The sequence below is a fragment of the Pagrus major genome, chromosome 14 (genome assembly GCF_040436345.1).
Source record: "Pagrus major chromosome 14, Pma_NU_1.0".
Taxonomy (NCBI): Eukaryota; Metazoa; Chordata; class Actinopteri; order Spariformes; family Sparidae; genus Pagrus; species Pagrus major.
In genome coordinates, this window is record NC_133228.1 from 23,848,487 (window position 1) to 23,870,422 (window position 21,936).

General features: G+C 41.6%; 1 protein-coding gene across 1 annotated transcript in view; it reads right to left on the reverse strand.

The window, feature by feature from the left end:
• Nucleotides 1-14,602: 14,602 nt before the first annotated feature.
• cpm (carboxypeptidase M) overlaps nt 14,603-21,936 on the reverse strand; it is a 21,328-nt gene continuing 13,994 nt past the window's right edge. The window contains exons 5-10 of the mRNA XM_073480242.1: nt 21,754-21,853; nt 21,082-21,187; nt 19,907-20,077; nt 18,320-18,472; nt 17,978-18,126; nt 14,603-17,522 (exon numbers count right to left, since the gene is read on the reverse strand). Of these exons, the coding sequence (XP_073336343.1) occupies nt 17,253-17,522; nt 17,978-18,126; nt 18,320-18,472; nt 19,907-20,077; nt 21,082-21,187; nt 21,754-21,853 (949 nt within the window). The 3' untranslated portion in view covers nt 14,603-17,252. The remainder of the gene's footprint in view (nt 17,523-17,977; nt 18,127-18,319; nt 18,473-19,906; nt 20,078-21,081; nt 21,188-21,753; nt 21,854-21,936) is intronic.

The window sequence follows — 21,936 nt, forward strand, 5'->3', positions numbered from 1 at the left end:
ATTTGACAACAAGTATCACCGAATTGCTGAAATACTGAAGAAAACTTTAAAATGTGAAGATTTCAGGGCGAGTTCTGTAAGCCCTGTTTTCAGCTGACAGTCCAAGTCAGTTACATGGAAAATGAAGAAACTCGCAAAATACCTATTGTTTTGCCGCTCAAAGGGCGCCGAATTGGCTATTAGCACGTCCTCATTGCAATATGACCATTGATTAGGCCATAAGTATCACCGCATTGCTGAAATGCTGAACAAAACCTTAAAATGTGAAGATTTCAGGGCGAGTTCTGTAAGCCCTGTTTTCAATAATTTCTCAGCTGACAGTCCAAGTCAATTACATGAAACTCGCAAAATAGCGTTTGTTTTGTCGCTCAAAGGGCGCCGAATTGGCTATTAGCATGTCCTGATTGCAGTGGGGCCATTGATTAGGCCATAAGTGTCACGGAATTGCTGAAATACTGAAGAAAACTTTAAAATGTGAAGATTTCAGGGCGAGTTCTGTAAGCCCTGTTTTCAGCTGACAGTCCAAGTCAGTTACATGGAAAATGAAGAAACTCGCAAAATAGCTATTGTTTTGCCGCTCAAAGGGCGCCGAATTGGCTATTAGCACATCCTCATTATAATATGACCATTGATTAGGCCATAAGTATCACCGAATTGCTGAAATACTGAAGAAAACCTTAAAATGTGAAGATTTCAGGGCGAGTTCTGTAAGCCCTGTTTTCAGCTGACAGTCCAAGTCAGTTACATGGAAAATGAAGAAACTCGCAAAATAGCTATTGTTTTGTTGCTCAAATGGCGCCGAATTGGCTATTACCATGTCCTCATTGCAGTGGGGCCATTGATTAGGCCATAAATATCACCGAATTGCTGAAATACTGAAGAAAACCTTAAAATGTGAAGATTTCAGGGCGAGTTCTGTAAGCCCTGTTTTCAGCTGACAGTCCAAGTCAGTTACATGGAAAATGAAGAAACTCGCAAAATAGCTATTGTTTTGTTGCTCAAATGGCGCCGAATTGGCTATTACCATGTCCTCATTGCAGTGGGGCCATTGATTAGGCCATAAGTATCACCGAATTGCTGAAATACTGAAGAAAACCTTAAAATGTGAAGATTTCAGGGCGAGTTCTGTAAGCCCTGTTTTCAATAATTTCTCAGCTGACAGTCCAAGTCAATTACATGAAACTCGCAAAATAGCGTTTGTTTTGTCGCTCAAAGGGCGCCGAATTGGCTATTAGCACATCCTCATTGTAATATGACCATTGATTAGGCCGTAAGTACCACCGAATTGCTGAAATACTGAACAAAACCTTAAAATGTGAAGATTTCAGGGCGAGTTTTGTAAGCCCTGTTTTCAGCTGACAGTCCAAGTCAGTTACATGGAAAATGAAGAAACTCGCAAAATACCTATTGTTTGTTGCTCAAAGGGCGCCGAATTGGCTATTAGCATGTCCTCATTGTAGTGGGGCCATTGATTTGGCCATAAGTATCACGAAAATGCTGGAATACTGAAGAAAACCTTAAAATGTGAAGATTTCAGGGCGAGTTCTGTAAGCCCTGTTTTCAATAATTTCTCAGCTGACAGTCCAAGTCAGTTACATGGAAAATGAAGAAACTCGCAAAATAGCTATTGTTTTGTCGCTCAAAGGGCGCCGAATTGGCTATTCGCACGTCCTCATTGCAGTCGGACCATTGATTTGGCCATAAGTATCACCGAATTGCTGGAATACTGAAGAAAACCTTAAAATGTGAATATTTCAGGGCGAGTTCTGTAAGCCCTGTTTTCAATAATTTCTCAGCTGACAGTCCAAGTCAATTACATGAAACTCGCAAAATAGCGTTTGTTTTGTCGCTCAAAGGGCGCCGAATTGGCTATTAGCATGTCCTGATTGCAGTGGGGCCATTGATTAGGCCATAAGTGTCACGGAATTGCTGAAATACTGAAGAAAACTTTAAAATGTGAAGATTTCAGGGCGAGTTTTGGAAGCCCCATTTTCAGCTGACAGTCCAAGTCAGTTACATGGAAAATGAAGAAACTCGCAAAATAGCTATTGTTTTGTCGCTCAAAGGGCGCCGAATTGGCTATTAGCACATCCTCATTGCAGTGGGGCCATTGATTAGGCCATAAGTATCACCGAATTGCTGAAATACTGGACAAAACCTTAAAATGTGAAGATTTCAGGGCGAGTTCTGTAAGCCCTGTTTTCAGCTGACAGTCCAAGTCAATTACATGGAAAATGAAGAAACTCGCAAAATACCTATTGTTTTGTCGCTCAAAGGGCGCCGAATTGGCTATTCGCACGTCCTCATTGCAGTCGGACCATTGATTTGGCCATAAGTATCACCGAATTGCTGGAATACTGAAGAAAACCTTAAAATGTGAATATTTCAGGGCGAGTTCTGTAAGCCCTGTTTTCAATAATTTCTCAGCTGACAGTCCAAGTCAGTTACATGAAACTCGCAAAATAGCGTTTGTTGTGTCGCTCAAAGGGCGCCGAATTGGCTATTAGCACATCCTCATTGCAATATGACCATTGATTAGGCCATAAGTGTCACGGAATTGCTGAAATACTGAAGAAAACTTTAAAATGTGAAGATTTCAGGGCGAGTTTTGGAAGCCCCATTTTCAGCTGACAGTCCAAGTCAGTTACATGGAAAATGAAGAAACTCGCAAAATAGCTATTGTTTTGTCGCTCAAAGGGCGCCGAATTGGCTATTAGCACATCCTCATTGCAGTGGGGCCATTGATTAGGCCATAAGTATCACCGAATTGCTGAAATACTGGACAAAACCTTAAAATGTGAAGATTTCAGGGCGAGTTCTGTAAGCCCTGTTTTCAGCTGACAGTCCAAGTCAATTACATGGAAAATGAAGAAACTCGCAAAATACCTATTGTTTTGTCGCTCAAAGGGCGCCGAATTGGCTATTCGCACGTCCTCATTGCAGTCGGACCATTGATTTGGCCATAAGTATCACCGAATTGCTGGAATACTGAAGAAAACCTTAAAATGTGAATATTTCAGGGCGAGTTCTGTAAGCCCTGTTTTCAATAATTTCTCAGCTGACAGTCCAAGTCAGTTACATGAAACTCGCAAAATAGCGTTTGTTGTGTCGCTCAAAGGGCGCCGAATTGGCTATTAGCACATCCTCATTGCAATATGACCATTGATTAGGCCATAAGTGTCACGGAATTGCTGAAATACTGAAGAAAACTTTAAAATGTGAAGATTTCAGGGCGAGTTCTGTAAGCCCTGTTTTCAGCTGACAGTCCAAGTCAGTTACATGGAAAATGAAGAAACTCGCAAAATACCTATTGTTTTGTCGCTCAAAGGGCGCCGAATTGGCTATTAGCATGTCCTCATTGCAGTGGGGCCATTGATTAGGCCATAAGTATCACGAAAATGCTGGAATACTGAAGAAAACCTTAAAATGTGAAGATTTCAGGGCGAGTTCTGTAAGTCCCGTTTTCAGCTGACAGCCCAAGTCAGTTACATGGAAAATGAAGAAACTCGCAAAATAGCTATTGTTTTGTCGCTCAAAGGGCGCCGAATTGGCTATTCGCACGTCCTCATTGCAGTGGGACCATTGATTAGGCCATAATTATCACCGAATTGCTGAAATACTGAAGAAAACCTTAAAATGTGAAGATTTCAGGGCGAGTTCTGTAAGTCCCGTTTTCAGCTGACAGCCCAAGTCAGTTACATGGAAAATGAAGAAACTCGCAAAATACCTATTGTTTTGCCGCTCAAAGGGCGCCGAATTGGCTATTAGCACATCCTCATTGCAATATGACCATTGATTAGGCCGTAAGTATCACCGAATTGCTGAAATGCTGAACAAAACCTTAAAATGTGAAGATTTCAGGGCGAGTTCTGTAAGCCCCATTTTCAGCTGACAGTCCAAGTCAGTTACATGGAAAATGAAGAAACTCGCAAAATACCTTTTGTTTTGTCGCTCAAAGGGCGCCGAATTGGCTATTAGCACGTCCTCATTGCAGTGGGGCTATTGATTTGGCCATAAGTATCACCGAATTGCTGAAATGCTGAACAAAACCTTAAAATGTGAAGATTTCAGGGCGAGTTCTGTAAGCCCTGTTTTCAGCTGACAGTTCAAGTCAGTTACACGGAAAATGAAGAAACTCGCAAAATAGCTATTGTTTTGCCGCTCAAAGGGCGCCGAATTGGCTATTAGCACATCCTCATTATAATATGACCATTGATTAGGCCATAAGTACCACCGAATTGCTGAAATACTGAAGAAAACCTTAAAATGTGAAGATTTCAGGGCGAGTTCTGTAAGCCCTGTTTTCAATAATTTCTCAGCTGACAGTCCAAGTCAGTTACATGAAACTCGCAAAATAGCGTTTGTTGGGTCGCTCAAAGGGCGCCGAATTGGCTATTAGCACATCCTCATTGCAATATGACCATTGATTAGGCCATAAGTATCACCGAATTGCTGAAATACTGAAGAAAACCTTAAAATGTAAAGATTTCAGGGCGAGTTCTGTAAGTCCCGTTTTCAGCTGACAGCCCAAGTCAGTTACATGGAAAATGAAGAAACTCGCAAAATACCTATTGTTTTGCCGCTCAAAGGGCGCCGAATTGGCTATTAGCACATCCTCATTATAATATGACCATTGATTAGGCCATAAGTACCCCCGAATTGCTGAAATACTGAAGAAAACCTTAAAATGTGAAGATTTCAGGGCGAGTTTTGTAAGCCCTGTTTTCAATAATTTCTCAGCTGACAGTCCAAGTCAGTTACATGAAACTCGCAAAATAGCGTTTGTTGGGTCGCTCAAAGGGCGCCGAATTGGCTATTAGCACATCCTCATTGCAATATGACCATTGATTAGGCCATAAGTATCACCGAATTGCTGAAATACTGAAGAAAACCTTAAAATGTGAAGATTTCAGGGCGAGTTCTGTAAGTCCCGTTTTCAGCTGACAGCCCAAGTCAGTTACATGGAAAATGAAGAAACTCGCAAAATAGCTATTGTTTTGTTGCTCAAATGGCGCCGAATTGGCTATTAGCACATCCTCATTGTAATATGACCATTGATTAGGCCGTAAGTACCACCGAATTGCTGAAATACTGAAGAAAACCTTAAAATGTGAAGATTTCAGGGCGAGTTCTGTAAGCCCTGTTTTCAGCTGACAGTCCAAGTCAGTTACATGGAAAATGAAGAAACTCGCAAAATACCTATTGTTTTGTCGCTCAAAGGGCGCCGAATTGGCTATTCGCACGTCCTCATTGCAGTGGGGCCATTGATTAGGCCATAAGTATCACGAAAATGCTGGAATACTGAAGAAAACCTTAAAATGTGAAGATTTCAGGGCGAGTTCTGTAAGTCCCGTTTTCAGCTGACAGCCCAAGTCAGTTACATGGAAAATGAAGAAACTCGCAAAATACCTATTGTTTTGCCGCTCAAAGGGCGCCGAATTGGCTATTAGCACATCCTCATTGCAATATGACCATTGATTAGGCCGTAAGTATCACCGAATTGCTGAAATGCTGAACAAAACCTTAAAATGTGAAGATTTCAGGGCGAGTTCTGTAAGCCCTGTTTTCAGCTGACAGTCCAAGTCAGCTACATGGAAAATAAAGAAACTCGAAAATTTGCTGTTGTTTTGTCGCTCAAAGGGCGCCGAATTGGCTATTAGCATGTCCTCATTGCAGTGGGGCCATTGATTAGGCCATAAGTACCCCCGAATTGCTGAAATACTGAAGAAAACCTTAAAATGTGAAGATTTCAGGGCGAGTTCTGTAAGCCCTGTTTTCAATAATTTCTCAGCTGACAGTCCAAGTCAGTTACATGAAACTCGCAAAATAGCGTTTGTTGGGTCGCTCAAAGGGCGCCGAATTGGCTATTAGCACATCCTCATTGCAGTGGGGCCATTGATTAGGCCATAAGTATCACCGAATTGCTGAAGTACTGAACAAAACCTTAAAATGTGAAGATTTCAGGGCGAGTTCTGTAAGCCCTGTTTTCAGCTGACAGTCCAAGTCAGCTACATGGAAAATGAAGAAACTCGAACATTTGTTGTTGTTTTGTCGCTCAAAGGGCGCCGAATTGGCTATTAGCATGTCCTCATTGTAATATGACCATTGATTAGGCCATAAGTATCACGAAAATGCTGGAATACTGAAGAAAACCTTAAAATGTGAAGATTTCAGGGCGAGTTTTGTAAGCCCTGTTTTCAATAATTTCTCAGCTGACAGTCCAAGTCAGTTACATGAAACTCGCAAAATAGCGTTTGTTGGGTCGCTCAAAGGGCGCCGAATTGGCTATTAGCACATCCTCATTGCAATATGACCATTGATTAGGCCATAAGTATCACCGAATTGCTGAAATACTGAAGAAAACCTTAAAATGTGAAGATTTCAGGGCGAGTTCTGTAAGTCCCGTTTTCAGCTGACAGCCCAAGTCAGTTACATGGAAAATGAAGAAACTCGCAAAATAGCTATTGTTTTGTTGCTCAAATGGCGCCGAATTGGCTATTAGCACATCCTCATTGTAATATGACCATTGATTAGGCCGTAAGTACCACCGAATTGCTGAAATACTGAAGAAAACCTTAAAATGTGAAGATTTCAGGGCGAGTTTTGTAAGCCCCATTTTCAGCTGACAGTCCAAGTCAGTTACATGGAAAATGAAGAAACTCGCAAAATACCTTTTGTTTTGTCGCTCAAAGGGCGCCGAATTGGCTATTAGCACGTCCTCATTGCAGTGGGGCTATTGATTTGGCCATAAGTATCACCGAATTGCTGAAATGCTGAACAAAACCTTAAAATGTGAAGATTTCAGGGCGAGTTCTGTAAGCCCTGTTTTCAGCTGACAGTTCAAGTCAGTTACACGGAAAATGAAGAAACTCGCAAAATAGCTATTGTTTTGCCGCTCAAAGGGCGCCGAATTGGCTATTAGCACATCCTCATTATAATATGACCATTGATTAGGCCATAAGTACCACCGAATTGCTGAAATACTGAAGAAAACCTTAAAATGTGAAGATTTCAGGGCGAGTTCTGTAAGCCCTGTTTTCAATAATTTCTCAGCTGACAGTCCAAGTCAGTTACATGAAACTCGCAAAATAGCGTTTGTTGGGTCGCTCAAAGGGCGCCGAATTGGCTAATAGCACATCCTCATTGCAATATGACCATTGATTAGGCCATAAGTATCACCGAATTGCTGAAATACTGAAGAAAACCTTAAAATGTAAAGATTTCAGGGCGAGTTCTGTAAGTCCCGTTTTCAGCTGACAGCCCAAGTCAGTTACATGGAAAATGAAGAAACTCGCAAAATACCTATTGTTTTGTCGCTCAAAGGGCGCCGAATTGGCTATTAGCATGTCCTCATTGCAGTGGGGCCATTGATTAGGCCATAAGTATCACGAAAATGCTGGAATACTGAAGAAAACCTTAAAATGTGAAGATTTCAGGGCGAGTTCTGTAAGTCCCGTTTTCAGCTGACAGCCCAAGTCAGTTACATGGAAAATGAAGAAACTCGCAAAATAGCTATTGTTTTGTCGCTCAAAGGGCGCCGAATTGGCTATTCGCACGTCCTCATTGCAGTGGGACCATTGATTAGGCCATAAGTATCACCGAATTGCTGAAATACTGAAGAAAACCTTAAAATGTGAAGATTTCAGGGCGAGTTCTGTAAGTCCCGTTTTCAGCTGACAGCCCAAGTCAGTTACATGGAAAATGAAGAAACTCGCAAAATACCTATTGTTTTGCCGCTCAAAGGGCGCCGAATTGGCTATTAGCACATCCTCATTGCAGTGGGGCCATTGATTAGGCCATAAGTATCACCGAATTGCTGAAATACTGAACAAAACCTTAAAATGTGAAGATTTCAGGGCGAGTTCTGTAAGCCCTGTTTTCAGCTGACAGTCCAAGTCAGCTACATGGAAAATAAAGAAACTCGAAAATTTGTTGTTGTTTTGTCGCTCAAAGGGCGCCGAATTGGCTATTAGCATGTCCTCATTGTAATATGACCATTGATTAGGCCGTAAGTACCACCGAATTGCTGAAATACTGAAGAAAACCTTAAAATGTGAAGATTTCAGGGCGAGTTCTGTAAGCCCTGTTTTCAGCTGACAGTCCAAGTCAGTTACATGGAAAATGAAGAAACTCGCAAAATACCTATTGTTTTGTCGCTCAAAGGGCGCCGAATTGGCTATTAGCATGTCCTCATTGCAGTGGGGCCATTGATTAGGCCATAAGTATCACGAAAATGCTGGAATACTGAAGAAAACCTTAAAATGTGAAGATTTCAGGGCGAGTTCTGTAAGTCCCGTTTTCAGCTGACAGCCCAAGTCAGTTACATGGAAAATGAAGAAACTCGCAAAATAGCTATTGTTTTGTTGCTCAAATGGCGCCGAATTGGCTATTAGCACATCCTCATTGTAATATGACCATTGATTAGGCCGTAAGTACCACCGAATTGCTGAAATACTGAAGAAAACCTTAAAATGTGAAGATTTCAGGGCGAGTTCTGTAAGCCCTGTTTTCAGCTGACAGTCCAAGTCAGTTACATGGAAAATGAAGAAACTCGCAAAATACCTATTGTTTTGTCGCTCAAAGGGCGCCGAATTGGCTATTCGCACGTCCTCATTGCAGTGGGGCCATTGATTAGGCCATAAGTATCACGAAAATGCTGGAATACTGAAGAAAACCTTAAAATGTGAAGATTTCAGGGCGAGTTCTGTAAGTCCCGTTTTCAGCTGACAGCCCAAGTCAGTTACATGGAAAATGAAGAAACTCGCAAAACAGCTATTGTTTTGTCGCTCAAAGGGCGCCGAATTGGCTATTCGCACGTCCTCATTGCAGTGGGACCATTGATTAGGCCATAAGTATCACGAAAATGCTGGAATACTGAAGAAAACCTTAAAATGTGAAGATTTCAGGGCGAGTTTTGTAAGCCCTGTTTTCAATAATTTCTCAGCTGACAGTCCAAGTCAGTTACATGAAACTCGCAAAATAGCGTTTGTTGGGTCGCTCAAAGGGCGCCGAATTGGCTATTAGCACATCCTCATTGCAATATGACCATTGATTAGGCCATAAGTATCACCGAATTGCTGAAATACTGAAGAAAACCTTAAAATGTGAAGATTTCAGGGCGAGTTCTGTAAGTCCCGTTTTCAGCTGACAGCCCAAGTCAGTCACATGGAAAATGAAGAAACTCGCAAAATAGCTATTGTTTTGTTGCTCAAATGGCGCCGAATTGGCTATTAGCACATCCTCATTGTAATATGACCATTGATTAGGCCGTAAGTACCACCGAATTGCTGAAATACTGAAGAAAACCTTAAAATGTGAAGATTTCAGGGCGAGTTTTGTAAGCCCCATTTTCAGCTGACAGTCCAAGTCAGTTACATGGAAAATGAAGAAACTCGCAAAATACCTATTGTTTTGTCGCTCAAAGGGCGCCGAATTGGCTATTAGCACGTCCTCATTGCAGTGGGGCTATTGATTTGGCCATAAGTATCACCGAATTGCTGAAATGCTGAACAAAACCTTAAAATGTGAAGATTTCAGGGCGAGTTCTGTAAGTCCCGTTTTCAGCTGACAGCCCAAGTCAGTTACATGGAAAATGAAGAAACTCGCAAAATACCTATTGTTTTGCCGCTCAAAGGGCGCCGAATTGGCTATTAGCACATCCTCATTATAATATGACCATTGATTAGGCCATAAGTACCCCCGAATTGCTGAAATACTGAAGAAAACCTTAAAATGTGAAGATTTCAGGGCGAGTTTTGTAAGCCCTGTTTTCAATAATTTCTCAGCTGACAGTCCAAGTCAGTTACATGAAACTCGCAAAATAGCGTTTGTTGGGTCGCTCAAAGGGCGCCGAATTGGCTATTAGCACATCCTCATTGCTATATGACCATTGATTAGGCCATAAGTATCACCGAATTGCTGAAATACTGAAGAAAACCTTAAAATGTGAAGATTTCAGGTCGAGTTCTGTAAGTCCCGTTTTCAGCTGACAGCCCAAGTCAGTTACATGGAAAATGAAGAAACTCGCAAAATAGCTATTGTTTTGTTGCTCAAATGGCGCCGAATTGGCTATTAGCACATCCTCATTGTAATATGACCATTGATTAGGCCGTAAGTACCACCGAATTGCTGAAATACTGAAGAAAACCTTAAAATGTGAAGATTTCAGGGCGAGTTTTGTAAGCCCCATTTTCAGCTGACAGTCCAAGTCAGTTACATGGAAAATGAAGAAACTCGCAAAATACCTATTGTTTTGTCGCTCAAAGGGCGCCGAATTGGCTATTAGCACATCCTCATTATAATATGACCATTGATTAGGCCATAAGTATCACCGAATTGCTGAAATACTGAAGAAAACCTTAAAATGTAAAGATTTCAGGGCGAGTTCTGTAAGTCCCGTTTTCAGCTGACAGCCCAAGTCAGTTACATGGAAAATGAAGAAACTCGCAAAATACCTATTGTTTTGCCGCTCAAAGGGCGCCGAATTGGCTATTAGCACATCCTCATTATAATATGACCATTGATTAGGCCATAAGTACCCCCGAATTGCTGAAATACTGAAGAAAACCTTAAAATGTGAAGATTTCAGGGCGAGTTTTGTAAGCCCTGTTTTCAATAATTTCTCAGCTGACAGTCCAAGTCAGTTACATGAAACTCGCAAAATAACGTTTGTTGGGTCGCTCAAAGGGCGCCGAATTGGCTATTAGCACATCCTCATTGCAATATGACCATTGATTAGGCCATAAGTATCACCGAATTGCTGAAATACTGAAGAAAACCTTAAAATGTGAAGATTTCAGGGCGAGTTCTGTAAGCCCCGTTTTCAGCTGACAGTCCAAGTCAGCTACATGGAAAATAAAGAAACTCGAAAATTTGCTGTTGTTTTGTCGCTCAAAGGGCGCCGAATTGGCTATTAGCATGTCCTCATTGCAGTGGGGCCATTGATTAGGCCATAAGTATCACGAAAATGCTGGAATACTGAAGAAAACCTTAAAATGTGAAGATTTCAGGGCGAGTTCTGTAAGTCCCGTTTTCAGCTGACAGCCCAAGTCAGTTACATGGAAAATGAAGAAACTCGCAAAATACCTATTGTTTTGTCGCTCAAAGGGCGCCGAATTGGCTATTAGCACATCCTCATTATAATATGACCATTGATTAGGCCATAAGTACCACCGAATTGCTGAAATACTGAAGAAAACCTTAAAATGTGAAGATTTCAGGGCGAGTTCTGTAAGCCCTGTTTTCAATAATTTCTCAGCTGACAGTCCAAGTCAGTTACATGAAACTCGCAAAATAGCGTTTGTTGGGTCGCTCAAAGGGCGCCGAATTGGCTATTAGCATGTCCTCATTGCAGTGGGGCCATTGATTAGGCCATAAGTGTCACGGAATTGCTGAAATACTGAAGAAAAAATGTGAAGATTTCAGGGCGAGTTCTGTAAGCCCTGTTTTCAGCTGACAGTCCAAGTCAGTTACATGGAAAATGAAGAAACTCGCAAAATAGCTATTGTTTTGTTGCTCAAAGGGCGCCGAATTGGCTATTAGCATGTCCTCATTGCAGTGGGGCCATTGATTAGGCCATAAGTATCACCGAATTGCTGAAATACTGAAGAAAACCTTAAAATGTGAAGATTTCAGGGCGAGTTCTGTAAGCCCCGTTTTCAGCTGACAGTCCAAGTCAGCTACATGGAAAATAAAGAAACTCGAAAATTTGCTGTTGTTTTGTCGCTCAAAGGGCGCCGAATTGGCTATTAGCATGTCCTCATTGCAGTGGGGCCATTGATTAGGCCATAAGTGTCACGGAATTGCTGAAATACTGAAGAAAACTTTAAAATGTGAAGATTTCAGGGCGAGTTCTGTAAGCCCATTTTTCAGCTGACAGTCCAAGTCAGTTACATGGAAAATGAAGAAACTCGCAAAATACCTATTGTTTTGCCGCTCAAAGGGCGCCGAATTGGCTATTAGCACATCCTCATTGCAATATGACCATTGATTAGGCCGTAAGTATCACCGAATTGCTGAAATGCTGAACAAAACCTTAAAATGTGAAGATTTCAGGGCGAGTTTTGTAAGCCCTGTTTTCAGCTGACAGTCCAAGTCAGCTACATGGAAAATAAAGAAACTCGAAAATTTGCTGTTGTTTTGTCGCTCAAAGGGCGCCGAATTTGCTATTAGCACGTCCTCATTGCAGTGGGGCCATTGATTAGGCCATACGTATCACCGAATTGCTGAAATGCTGAACAAAACCTTAAAATGTGAAGATTTCAGGGCGAGTTCTGTAAGCCCTGTTTTCAATAATTTCTCAGCTGACAGTCCAAGTCAGTTACATGAAACTCGCAAAATAGCGTTTGTTGTGTCGCTCAAAGGGCGCCGAATTGGCTATTCTCACATCCTCATTGCAATATGACCATTGATTAGGCCATAAGTATCACCGAATTGCTGGAATACTGAAGAAAACCTTAAAATGTTAAGATTTCAGGGCGAGTTCTGTAAGCCCTGTTTTCAGCTGACAGTCCAAGTCAGTTACATGGAAAATGAAGAAACTCGCAAAATAGCGTTTGTTGTGTCGCTCAAAGGGCGCCGAATTGGCTATTAGCACATCCTCATTGCAGTGGGGCTATTGATTAGGCCATAAGTACCACGGGATTGCTGAAACACTGAAGAAAACCTTAAAATGTGAAGATTTCAGGGCGAGTTTTGTAAACCCCGTTTTCAATAATTTCTCAGCTGACAGTTCAAGTCAGCTACATGGAAAATGAAGAAACTCGCAAAATAGCTATTGTTTTGTTGCTCAAAGGGCGCCGAATTGGCTATTAGCACATCCTCATTGCAGTGGGGCCATTGATTTGGCCATACGTATCACTGGATTGCTGAAATATTGAACAAAACCTTAAAATGTGAAGATTTCAGTTCAAGTTCTGTAAGTTACTTTTTTCTATAATTTCTAACGGATTTATGAACGTTTATTCGTGATGCACGTGAAAGATATTGACATCCTTTATAAGTTGAAGTCACTGAATGAAAATTATGTGTTTCATTTCTGTCCCTTCACGCTTGACTGAGGTATGACTTCGAAAATTAGCTGCTATAATTTCCTCCAGGATTCACGTGTCATATCCACATCAGCTGACCGTCCAAATCAGTGGTCAAACTCCTTCATGTTTTTAGTCTGTATTTGTTGATATTTTGGCCAATTGGTGCCATTAAAGTATGCCGGATGGTCTATTAGCACGTTCTGATTGCAGTGTGACCATTAATGTAACCACAGGTATCACTGGATTGCTTAAATAATGAAGGAAACCTTAAAATGTGAAGATTTTAGGGCGAGTTCTGAAGCGTCTGTTTTCTATGATTTCTCAGCTGACTGTCCAAGTCAGCTACATGAAAAATAAAGAAACTCGGCAAATGTGCTTTTGCTGTATCATGAAAAGTATGCCGAATTAGCCATTAGCACGTTCTTATTGCAGTGAGACCATTAATTTAACAATTAGTATCACTGAATTGCTTAAATACTGAAGAAATCCTTAAAATGTGAAGATTTCAGGGCGAGTCCTGAAGCGTCTTTTTTCTATGATTTCTAAGCGGATTTATGGACGTTTATTCGCGATGGACATGAAAGATAATGATATCCTTTATAAGCTGATGTCACTCTGAATCAAACTGATGTGTTTCAATACTGTCTGTTCACATTTGACTGAGGTATTACTTCGAAAATTAGCTGATATGAACTGTCAGCTGCTGTGGATGTGATAGCAAGTCCTGGAGGATATCATGGCAGCTAATTTACCTTAGTCAAATGTGAACAGACAGTAATGAAACACATCAGTTTGATTCAGAGCGACTTCGACTTTCAAGGATATCATTATCTCTCATGTTCACCGCGAATGAATGTCGATAAATCCATCTAGAAATCATAGGGGGAAAAAACATTCAGAACTTGCCCAGGAATCTTAACGTTTTTAGGTTTTCTTCAGTATTTAAGTAATCCAATGATACTTATGTGTAAATTCATGGTCACACTGCAATCGGGAAGCGTTAATAGACAATTCGGCATACTTTGAATGACACAGCAACAGCACATTTGACAAGCTTCTTTAGAAATCATAGAAAACATATGCCTCAGAACTTGCCCTGGGATCTCATCCATGGCCATGACTTCACCTTTTCAAGGATATCATTATCTCTCATGTCCATCGTGAATAAACATCCATAAATCCGCCGAGAAATCATAAAAAAGACGCCTCAGAACTCGCCCTGGAATCTTCACATTTTAAGTTTTCTTCAGTATTTGAGTAATCCAGTGATACTTATGGGTAAATCCATGACCACACTGCATTAAGGAAGTGCTAATAGCTCAGAAAGCTAAAAAAAAAAAAAAAAAAAAGTGTAGCTCTTCATTAAGACCACAAGGCGGCAGTGTTGTCAAATACTTGTGTCCATATGCTGTAGGTCTGAACTGGCTGACATCATAATCAACAGTATTGTTACTGTTATGATTTACACATTTATATACACAGTTAACTTTAAATATCAGCAGTTTGCTCTCGCACAAATAAACGTTTTAAAAAGTAGATATATCAGAAAGAGAAATAAATGTACAAATATAAATATTTATAATATAATGTTTTTATTTTCATTTGAGAAACTGAGTGATTTTTTTTCATGTGTGAAATGGAGTGAAAACACTTTTTTCAGGAAAAGAAATTTGGGAAATCGGGGGATCTTTTCTTACATGTGTGAAACTGAAAAATTGGCTTAACTGATTTTTACAATTCTGACTGAATTCAGGATTTTGTTTCAGAGAGATAAGATAATCTAACTTCACATCAGTTTCTGAGCCTCCACACATATTAAAGTTTTACAGCATCGTGAAACACGAAACAGGAAAAAAGCAACAACAACAACAACAACAACAACGATGAGGTCAGATGTTTTATGTGTGACTGGATCCTGCAGTCACCACAGTTACAACATGGCACAGAGGATTATTCATGAAGCACCATTAATATCAAACAGTACAAAAGTAGAAAAAGAACAAACAATATTTGGCAAAAACAAAGTCTGAAGGTAAAATGTGCAGAAGGCCGCTGAGATTCGAGATTCAACCTCCGACCTCGTGTTAAAAGAAGCTTCACACCTGTTGTTTTGTTATCGGAGCTCTGAACTTGATACACGTGTGTTGTATAATGTATATAAATATATACTGTGTACAGATACTGGATGAGTTGTGGCTTCAGCTGACACACTCTGAATGTATAGAGTGTTACAGGAATATAAGAATCATTGTGCGACATTGTACCCATAATGCAAATTATCTGTTACAGTAAATAAAACTTGTGTAATCCTAAAAACGTCTAAAATTGATGAGATGTTTGATTTCTGTAAAGGAATATGTCATTTATTAGGTCCCAAGATGTTTTTGGAAACTATAACTCCAGAAAAATGTTCCGTCTTCAGCCAAATTAGAGCTACGTCTTTATAGTTTTGTTACGCTAAAAACTGCAATTCAGGAAAAATGTAATAACACGTTCAGGTGGATTAAAAACATAAAATTACACGTACATTTGTTTGAATTTTGGCAAACTAGCACCATCACAAGTATGCTGAATTAGCTGTTAGCTGTTCCTGTTTACAGTGGAGACATGGAAGTACAGACAATTATCACTGGATAACTTTGATACTGAAGAAAACTTAAAAATGTGACAATTCAAAGGCAAGTTCTGGAGTTTAAGAAGCGCCAAAAAGGAAGCGTCCTGTGGGGGGTCCAAAGCCTCAGGTCGGAAACTACTGGACTAATCTGTCCTGTGGGAATGAATAAGATGGTTTAAAACTCCCAAAACAGATAAAATAAGCAGAAAAGATGAGTGGCTGTATCATTCATCCTCTGGAGTCGTAAATCAAACGCACCTCAGTGAGCTCGGATGATTAATGCGTCGCCTCACGAGATCGTTTAATTTCGCAGCTCATGTCGTCGTAATTTTAACACTTGTGTACTGTAATGTCCTTAAATACTTCCTCCCTCTCTAAAAACAGCACTCAGTCCCTGCAAGTGCTACTTTTAAAGTCCTCCTCCTCACATATAAAATTACATGTTCCATCTCCAACACACTTAATGAACCTTATCGTTCCCTCCACAGGCTGGAACATCTCAGCAGGGAAGACAAAATCCTCAGGCAGCGGAGCTTTTTCCTACTGTGATCCTTTTAAATTCAGTCCAGATTTAAAACCTCTTTATTCCTGTGAGAGTGCATAACTTATCTATATAGTCTGTACAGTGCAGGAAAGTGGCAGTGTGTGCTTTATGTTCCTATTATTGTTTCAACTTCTCCTGAGGTTTCTCTCTATCCTTTCCCTTAAATCCTCACTTTTTCTTATGGAGTTTTGCCTGGTCTTGGGATTGGCTGCTGGTATTACTGGAAATTGTTACAAAAACCTAACTTCTCTTGAGGAATACAAAGTCTTTACATTTTTTCCTCACATGTTCAGCTTTTCAGTAGTTTCTGTTATCACCACCAGCCTTTAAAATTGTGTAATTTTGCAGCAAAAACACATTATTTTTCACTAAAACTGCTGCAACCTGCAAATTCGCCTGATGGGGGTGTTTTAAATCTGTGCAAAATTTGTGAAGTGATTCTCCACCGCTGCGTAAGAGCAAAATGTCTCGACAGTGCTAACTTTTGAGGGAACGGAGAGCCAGAGAATAAAAAAACAGAGAAAGGTAGTTTAGCTGAGCGTATTAGCTATGTTGCCCCTCTGACAAAATATAACCTTCGCCAAAAAGTAGCTGGTTTTCAGGCTGCTACGAGATGAAGGCAGTGGTACAAATAAGTGTCTTGTTCATAAACTGTGTTAATTTCAGTTTGAGGCAGAGCTGTAACTTGCTATGTAGCAAGCAAACCAGCTGGCTTGGCTGTTGTGACTAACTAGCACTCGCCATTTATCCCGGCTGCTAGCATGTCAGCTGTTAGCACACCAGCTTAGATAGTTTTCCATTTTTTTATCGTCTAACTTTATCATCCCACAATAAGTGCTGCTTAGTTAGCAATCCAGCTAGCTGGTGAACTTTCTCCTCTGACCAGGGTTTTACACTCCGCTCCGGCTAACTCCTTTGACCTCCAATCAGAATTTTCCGGCTCAGACAGAGCTGATGACGAGAGGTAAACCCAAACTCCCGTCTCTCCAGAAACCTCTGGTGTGCCACATGTTTTTGTCCGTTTTTCCTGCAGGTTGATTGTCACACTGAGCACCAGGCTGCTTCAGTCGATCAGGGATCGTAGTGCCGCCACCAGCCCAAAGCCCACAGCTAGTCGTGTCCATGTGGGCCTGGCGATGGCGCTGCCTGCATGCAGCTGTACTGTGTGGTTACAGGAAGTGGTGGGGTTAGCCTGGGTGAGGTTAGCCGAGGTGCTGCCCGTTGTTGCGGCGATCCGTCGTAACTGGAAGTCGTGTTTCATGGCGGAGTAGTTATCAGGACCATATGGGACGTTAAGTGTCTCCGTCATAACCTCGTGACCCGGGTACGTCACCTGTCAATCACAGAGATTAGAAACCAGGATTAGCTCAATGTCACCAGGTTTTCCTACAATCTGTCTGCCTGTCTACTTTAGCTAATCACAGTTTAGGGAGCTGACGTGAAACCTCCACAAAACCCCATTAACATGCTACGCTAAAATTACAAAGCTAATTCAAAATGCAGCCTCGAAGAAAAAGTCTTTCCCAACTGTATTTCACGTGGCTAGCAATCCTTTTTATTTAATATATCTGTCAGTTAGCTGCATCGTTGCTCGCCGGGAAGTGATGTCATGACTTCATCTCTCTTTGCTGACACTCTTTTCAGAGATATTATGTAGCTTAATATTTCTGTAATAAATTAAACTGTTTTATAAACAAAAGGTTCTGATTAAATGTGTAGTTCCTGTGTTGTGTCCTTGTAGGACAGTAGTTCTGCCACTAGAGGTCGCTGTGTCGCTGTGCCGCTCACCGTGAAGCTGTAGTTTCCAGGCAGCAGCAGTCTGTAATATTCTCCATGTTTGTCGGTTCTGAACGGACACATGTTACTGCGACCTTTGACCTCCACCACTGCGTTCTGTACTGGAGCTCCAGAGCCATCGAACACTCGACCTTTGACCCCTGAACACAAACACACAAACAGGTAGTGTCAGGTGATTATTAAGTATTGATCCTGGTTCAGTTAAACACTGGAGGAGAGACACAGCCTACAGGTAACCACGGAGACAGGTAGACAGACAAGACCAACACACAGACAGACAGGTAAAGACACAGACAGACAGACAGACAGACAGACAGACAGACAGGTACTGACCCAGGTGGACCTGTTGGATGAAGGCCAGCAGAGACTTCCTGTTCTCCGTCCACATGGCAGGAAGTTGACTGACTGGAGGAAACTTGCAGCAGGAAACCTCCAGAGTCAACTCCAAACACTGAGCCCACACATAGTTATAGTCCTGCATCCCACCTACACACACACACACACACACACACACACACACACACACACACACACACACACACACACATTAACTATGTGTTAGATTGTTGATGTTGGTTTCAGGACGTGAGTCGACTGAAGCTGAGTTCAGAGGATTAACTGAAGCATCATCAGGTTATTGGGATGTAAAAACTCGGCTCCGTCCGTCCGTCTGGTTCTGTAGCCGTCAGTCAGCTGATCCGGTTGCAGCGATCGTGTTTCTGCAGCAGGAAACCAGAGGAGGCAGATCACTGATGCTTCTGTCTTCAGTATCTGTCCCATCTGAAGTCTTTCTACACATTGACACTGAAGAAGTAGTTTGTCCTTTTTGTAGCGCGGTAGAGAGTGCAGGGCTGAAGGTCGGGTGGTGGAGAGGTGGATGTATGCAGAATCTAGGCTGGTTTTAAGTTTCACTGCCTGCAGACTTTTATCATGTAAATCCAGAGTTTTCTTCTCTTGCTGAGAGTGAATCTGAAGCCTGAATCTGAAAGCTGAGGAGGTAAAAACAGCGCAGTGCACAGAGAAACGTACTGACACACGCGTTCATATCTCAATCTCTTGGTTTAAGACACACCTTCAGGCAGGTAGACCAGCTGTGATGGACATGCAAATCCCTGCAGCGCCGAGTCAAACCGAGCAGAGCCGGGCCTTTGACCACCACATTTTACGCAGTTGATCTCTGAGTCTAAGTGGACATTTGCTCCAGATTTAAGGAAACTCACAGTGTTCCTGATACGGTTCATGAGAACAGAACAGATAACCCAAAAACATAACGCCTGTGGCTGCACAGAGGCATAAAAATATCAAGGGGACTTCAGTTTCTATTCTTGCACAGTACAAATCAGTTCAAGCACTTTACATGACCCACATCTATTTATCAAGGATTTCAAGGACCTGTGAGAATCCTGTGAGCTTGTTGCAGCATCTTTGTTTATCCTGCTGTCACATTATTTCAGATTTAACTATAATAAGAATGAACAACGTCTGTGAGATGTTTCTTCTAAACGTAAGCTGACCTCCTCCTCCTCAGTATACACTCCCACACACACACACACACACACACGGGAGAGGAAAGTCTAACATCTCAGAGTTTTCTCGTCTTCTCTCGTCTTGAACGCGACCTGCGGCGCCGTGTTTGTTTTCTCTCCCTCCGGCCCGGCGTGCTGCGAAAGACTACAAGCTGACCTCCATCTGGGTTTGATGTGAACTCTGACACGTCTCTCGATCACAGAAACCAACGAAAAAAGGCGTCGATGTAAGTTTATCGACTGTATCACTGTCCATGTTTGTGTTTGCAGAAGACATTCTGGGTATTTCTGATTCAGTATTTCAAGTAAAATGTAAAGAAACTGATCTCTTTCAGTGCTTGAATCAGATCGTACAAATATATCTGTATCGTTTCATCGAATCCGACATGCTGACCTGACAGAGGGTACCACTGGTATCCGTTGGTGATGCCGTCCAGGAACGGTCTGCTGTCGCCGCAGACGTTCCCTCGGTGCATGGTGCCGTGGCTGTGTGAGTACACCTTCGCCAGGTGAATGAACACGTCGTCGTCGGGGCTGATGCTGGCCCCGCCCACCTGCTCGCTGCCTGGAAGAACAGGTGAGTCGTGTTTAGTGTTACATGCAATAAACGTCAGGTGATTTTTAAATGGGAGAGAGAGAGACACTAAAACAACAGACTGACAGGAAAAACTCATGAAATAAAATATCAAAGCATAAATTGAATGATAAAAATCAGCCTGCAGGTTAATTAAAGGGATTTAGTTTGATGACAAATCCAAATAAAACCACGTAAGTTCTGTTTTCGTGTCTAATTGATTATATTAACTGGAGTCACAGAAATCAAAGTGCTCTCTATGATCCTGTTAACGACTGAGACCGTGTCTGTTGTGTTTGTTTTATTGCAGTTGCAACATTTTATTTTGAGCCATTTTGTCTTTTTCGATATTGTAACATATTGTATTGTGTTGTGTTGTAACCTTGTAAGTCTGGTTTTGAAAGTTACAGATGTATCAACAGCAGGAAATGTGTCGTGAAATATCGGGAAATCGAGTCACGTCCCTCAGGACCTGGAAATATGAAGACGGGGTCACAGCACGGAGCCTCACACAGTCGGATGAACGAGTTATCTGGATGAGATAACTCCACAAATCCACTTAAATCCAGAAGATAGACTCAAATAAAAGAGCTTCCTTCAGCTCAAAGTCCTCCAGAACACTCTGCTTGTGTGTTGTGCTCTTAAAGGCACTACGGAGGCTCTTTAAACGGCTCTTGGTTGCGATCGCAGTGTGTGGCCAAGTCGCTCAACTGAACTTGTATATTTATCTGACGCTCCTCAACAATGTCATGGGATTGAGTCTAAGAGCCTGTTTCCTGTTTCTCTCGCTCTGCTCTGCACTTTCATATGAAGGAAAAACCAGCACATCATTATTGGATTGTTGCGGACCACCTAGTTCTGTCTTTTTACGGAGTTATCGTCTAATTGTTGTTTAACTTCAGGCTTCATTTCGTCTCGGCGCTCAGCCGAGGACTAAACCTACAAACACGCAACACTGCAGACACTTAAAGTGCAGTTTCTGCGTGTGCGTTTACCTCCGTTGCTGTTGTCGTAAGGATAACTGGCCACCAGAGCTCCTCCGTGAAGGTTCGCAGAGAGAACAAAACTCTCCATCTTCAGCCAGCCGATCACAGCTCTGACCTGAAACACATCACACAGCAAGCTGCCAATCATCTTTGAATCATTGTTTACAGAATAAAGCTGGTGATACTCAAAAAGACCAAAAAAAAACCATGTTAATCTGTCTCAAGATTCGTCGCAAGTCCTGAAAATGTCAAGTCTGTAGCTCTTTTGGCTCCAGAGTTATGATTTATAGTTTAACTCCTGTTTTCTTGCCTTATTCTTACAGTCATTTTTGGTGATTTTTGAAAAGTATTGCATTTTTTTTTAGCATAATGTCCCCTAGAGATGTCCTTTCTACATGAAATTTGGTGTGTAAGCATGTCACAAGATTCGTCTTCAAGTCTCTAACTCTTTTGGCTTTCAGAGTTATGATATACTTTCTGACTTCCTGTCTGTAGCTCTCAACTCCAAGCCCATTGGTTCTGACTCAAAATGTACATTTTAAAAAACACATCTCAAATATATATATATATTTATATAAAAAGATAATAGCTCAGTAATTTCCTGACACAGCTGGACACTGTAGTTTCAGTCTCCAGTCTCAGCTGACCCAAACGATAGAAAGAAATTAGGTGATGACCGACCTCTGCCTCCCGCTTCGCCTCGTCAACCTGCTGCTGCCGTTTGAGACCAGCGAAAGCGTCGGGGAAGTTCCTGTTCAGGTCGATGCCGTTTTCATTAAACCTGAAACAGACAGAAGACGACTGTTTACTGCATTTCTGGGGACCGAATAACTGCAGGGACCGTTTTTGAACATGTTTTGCTCT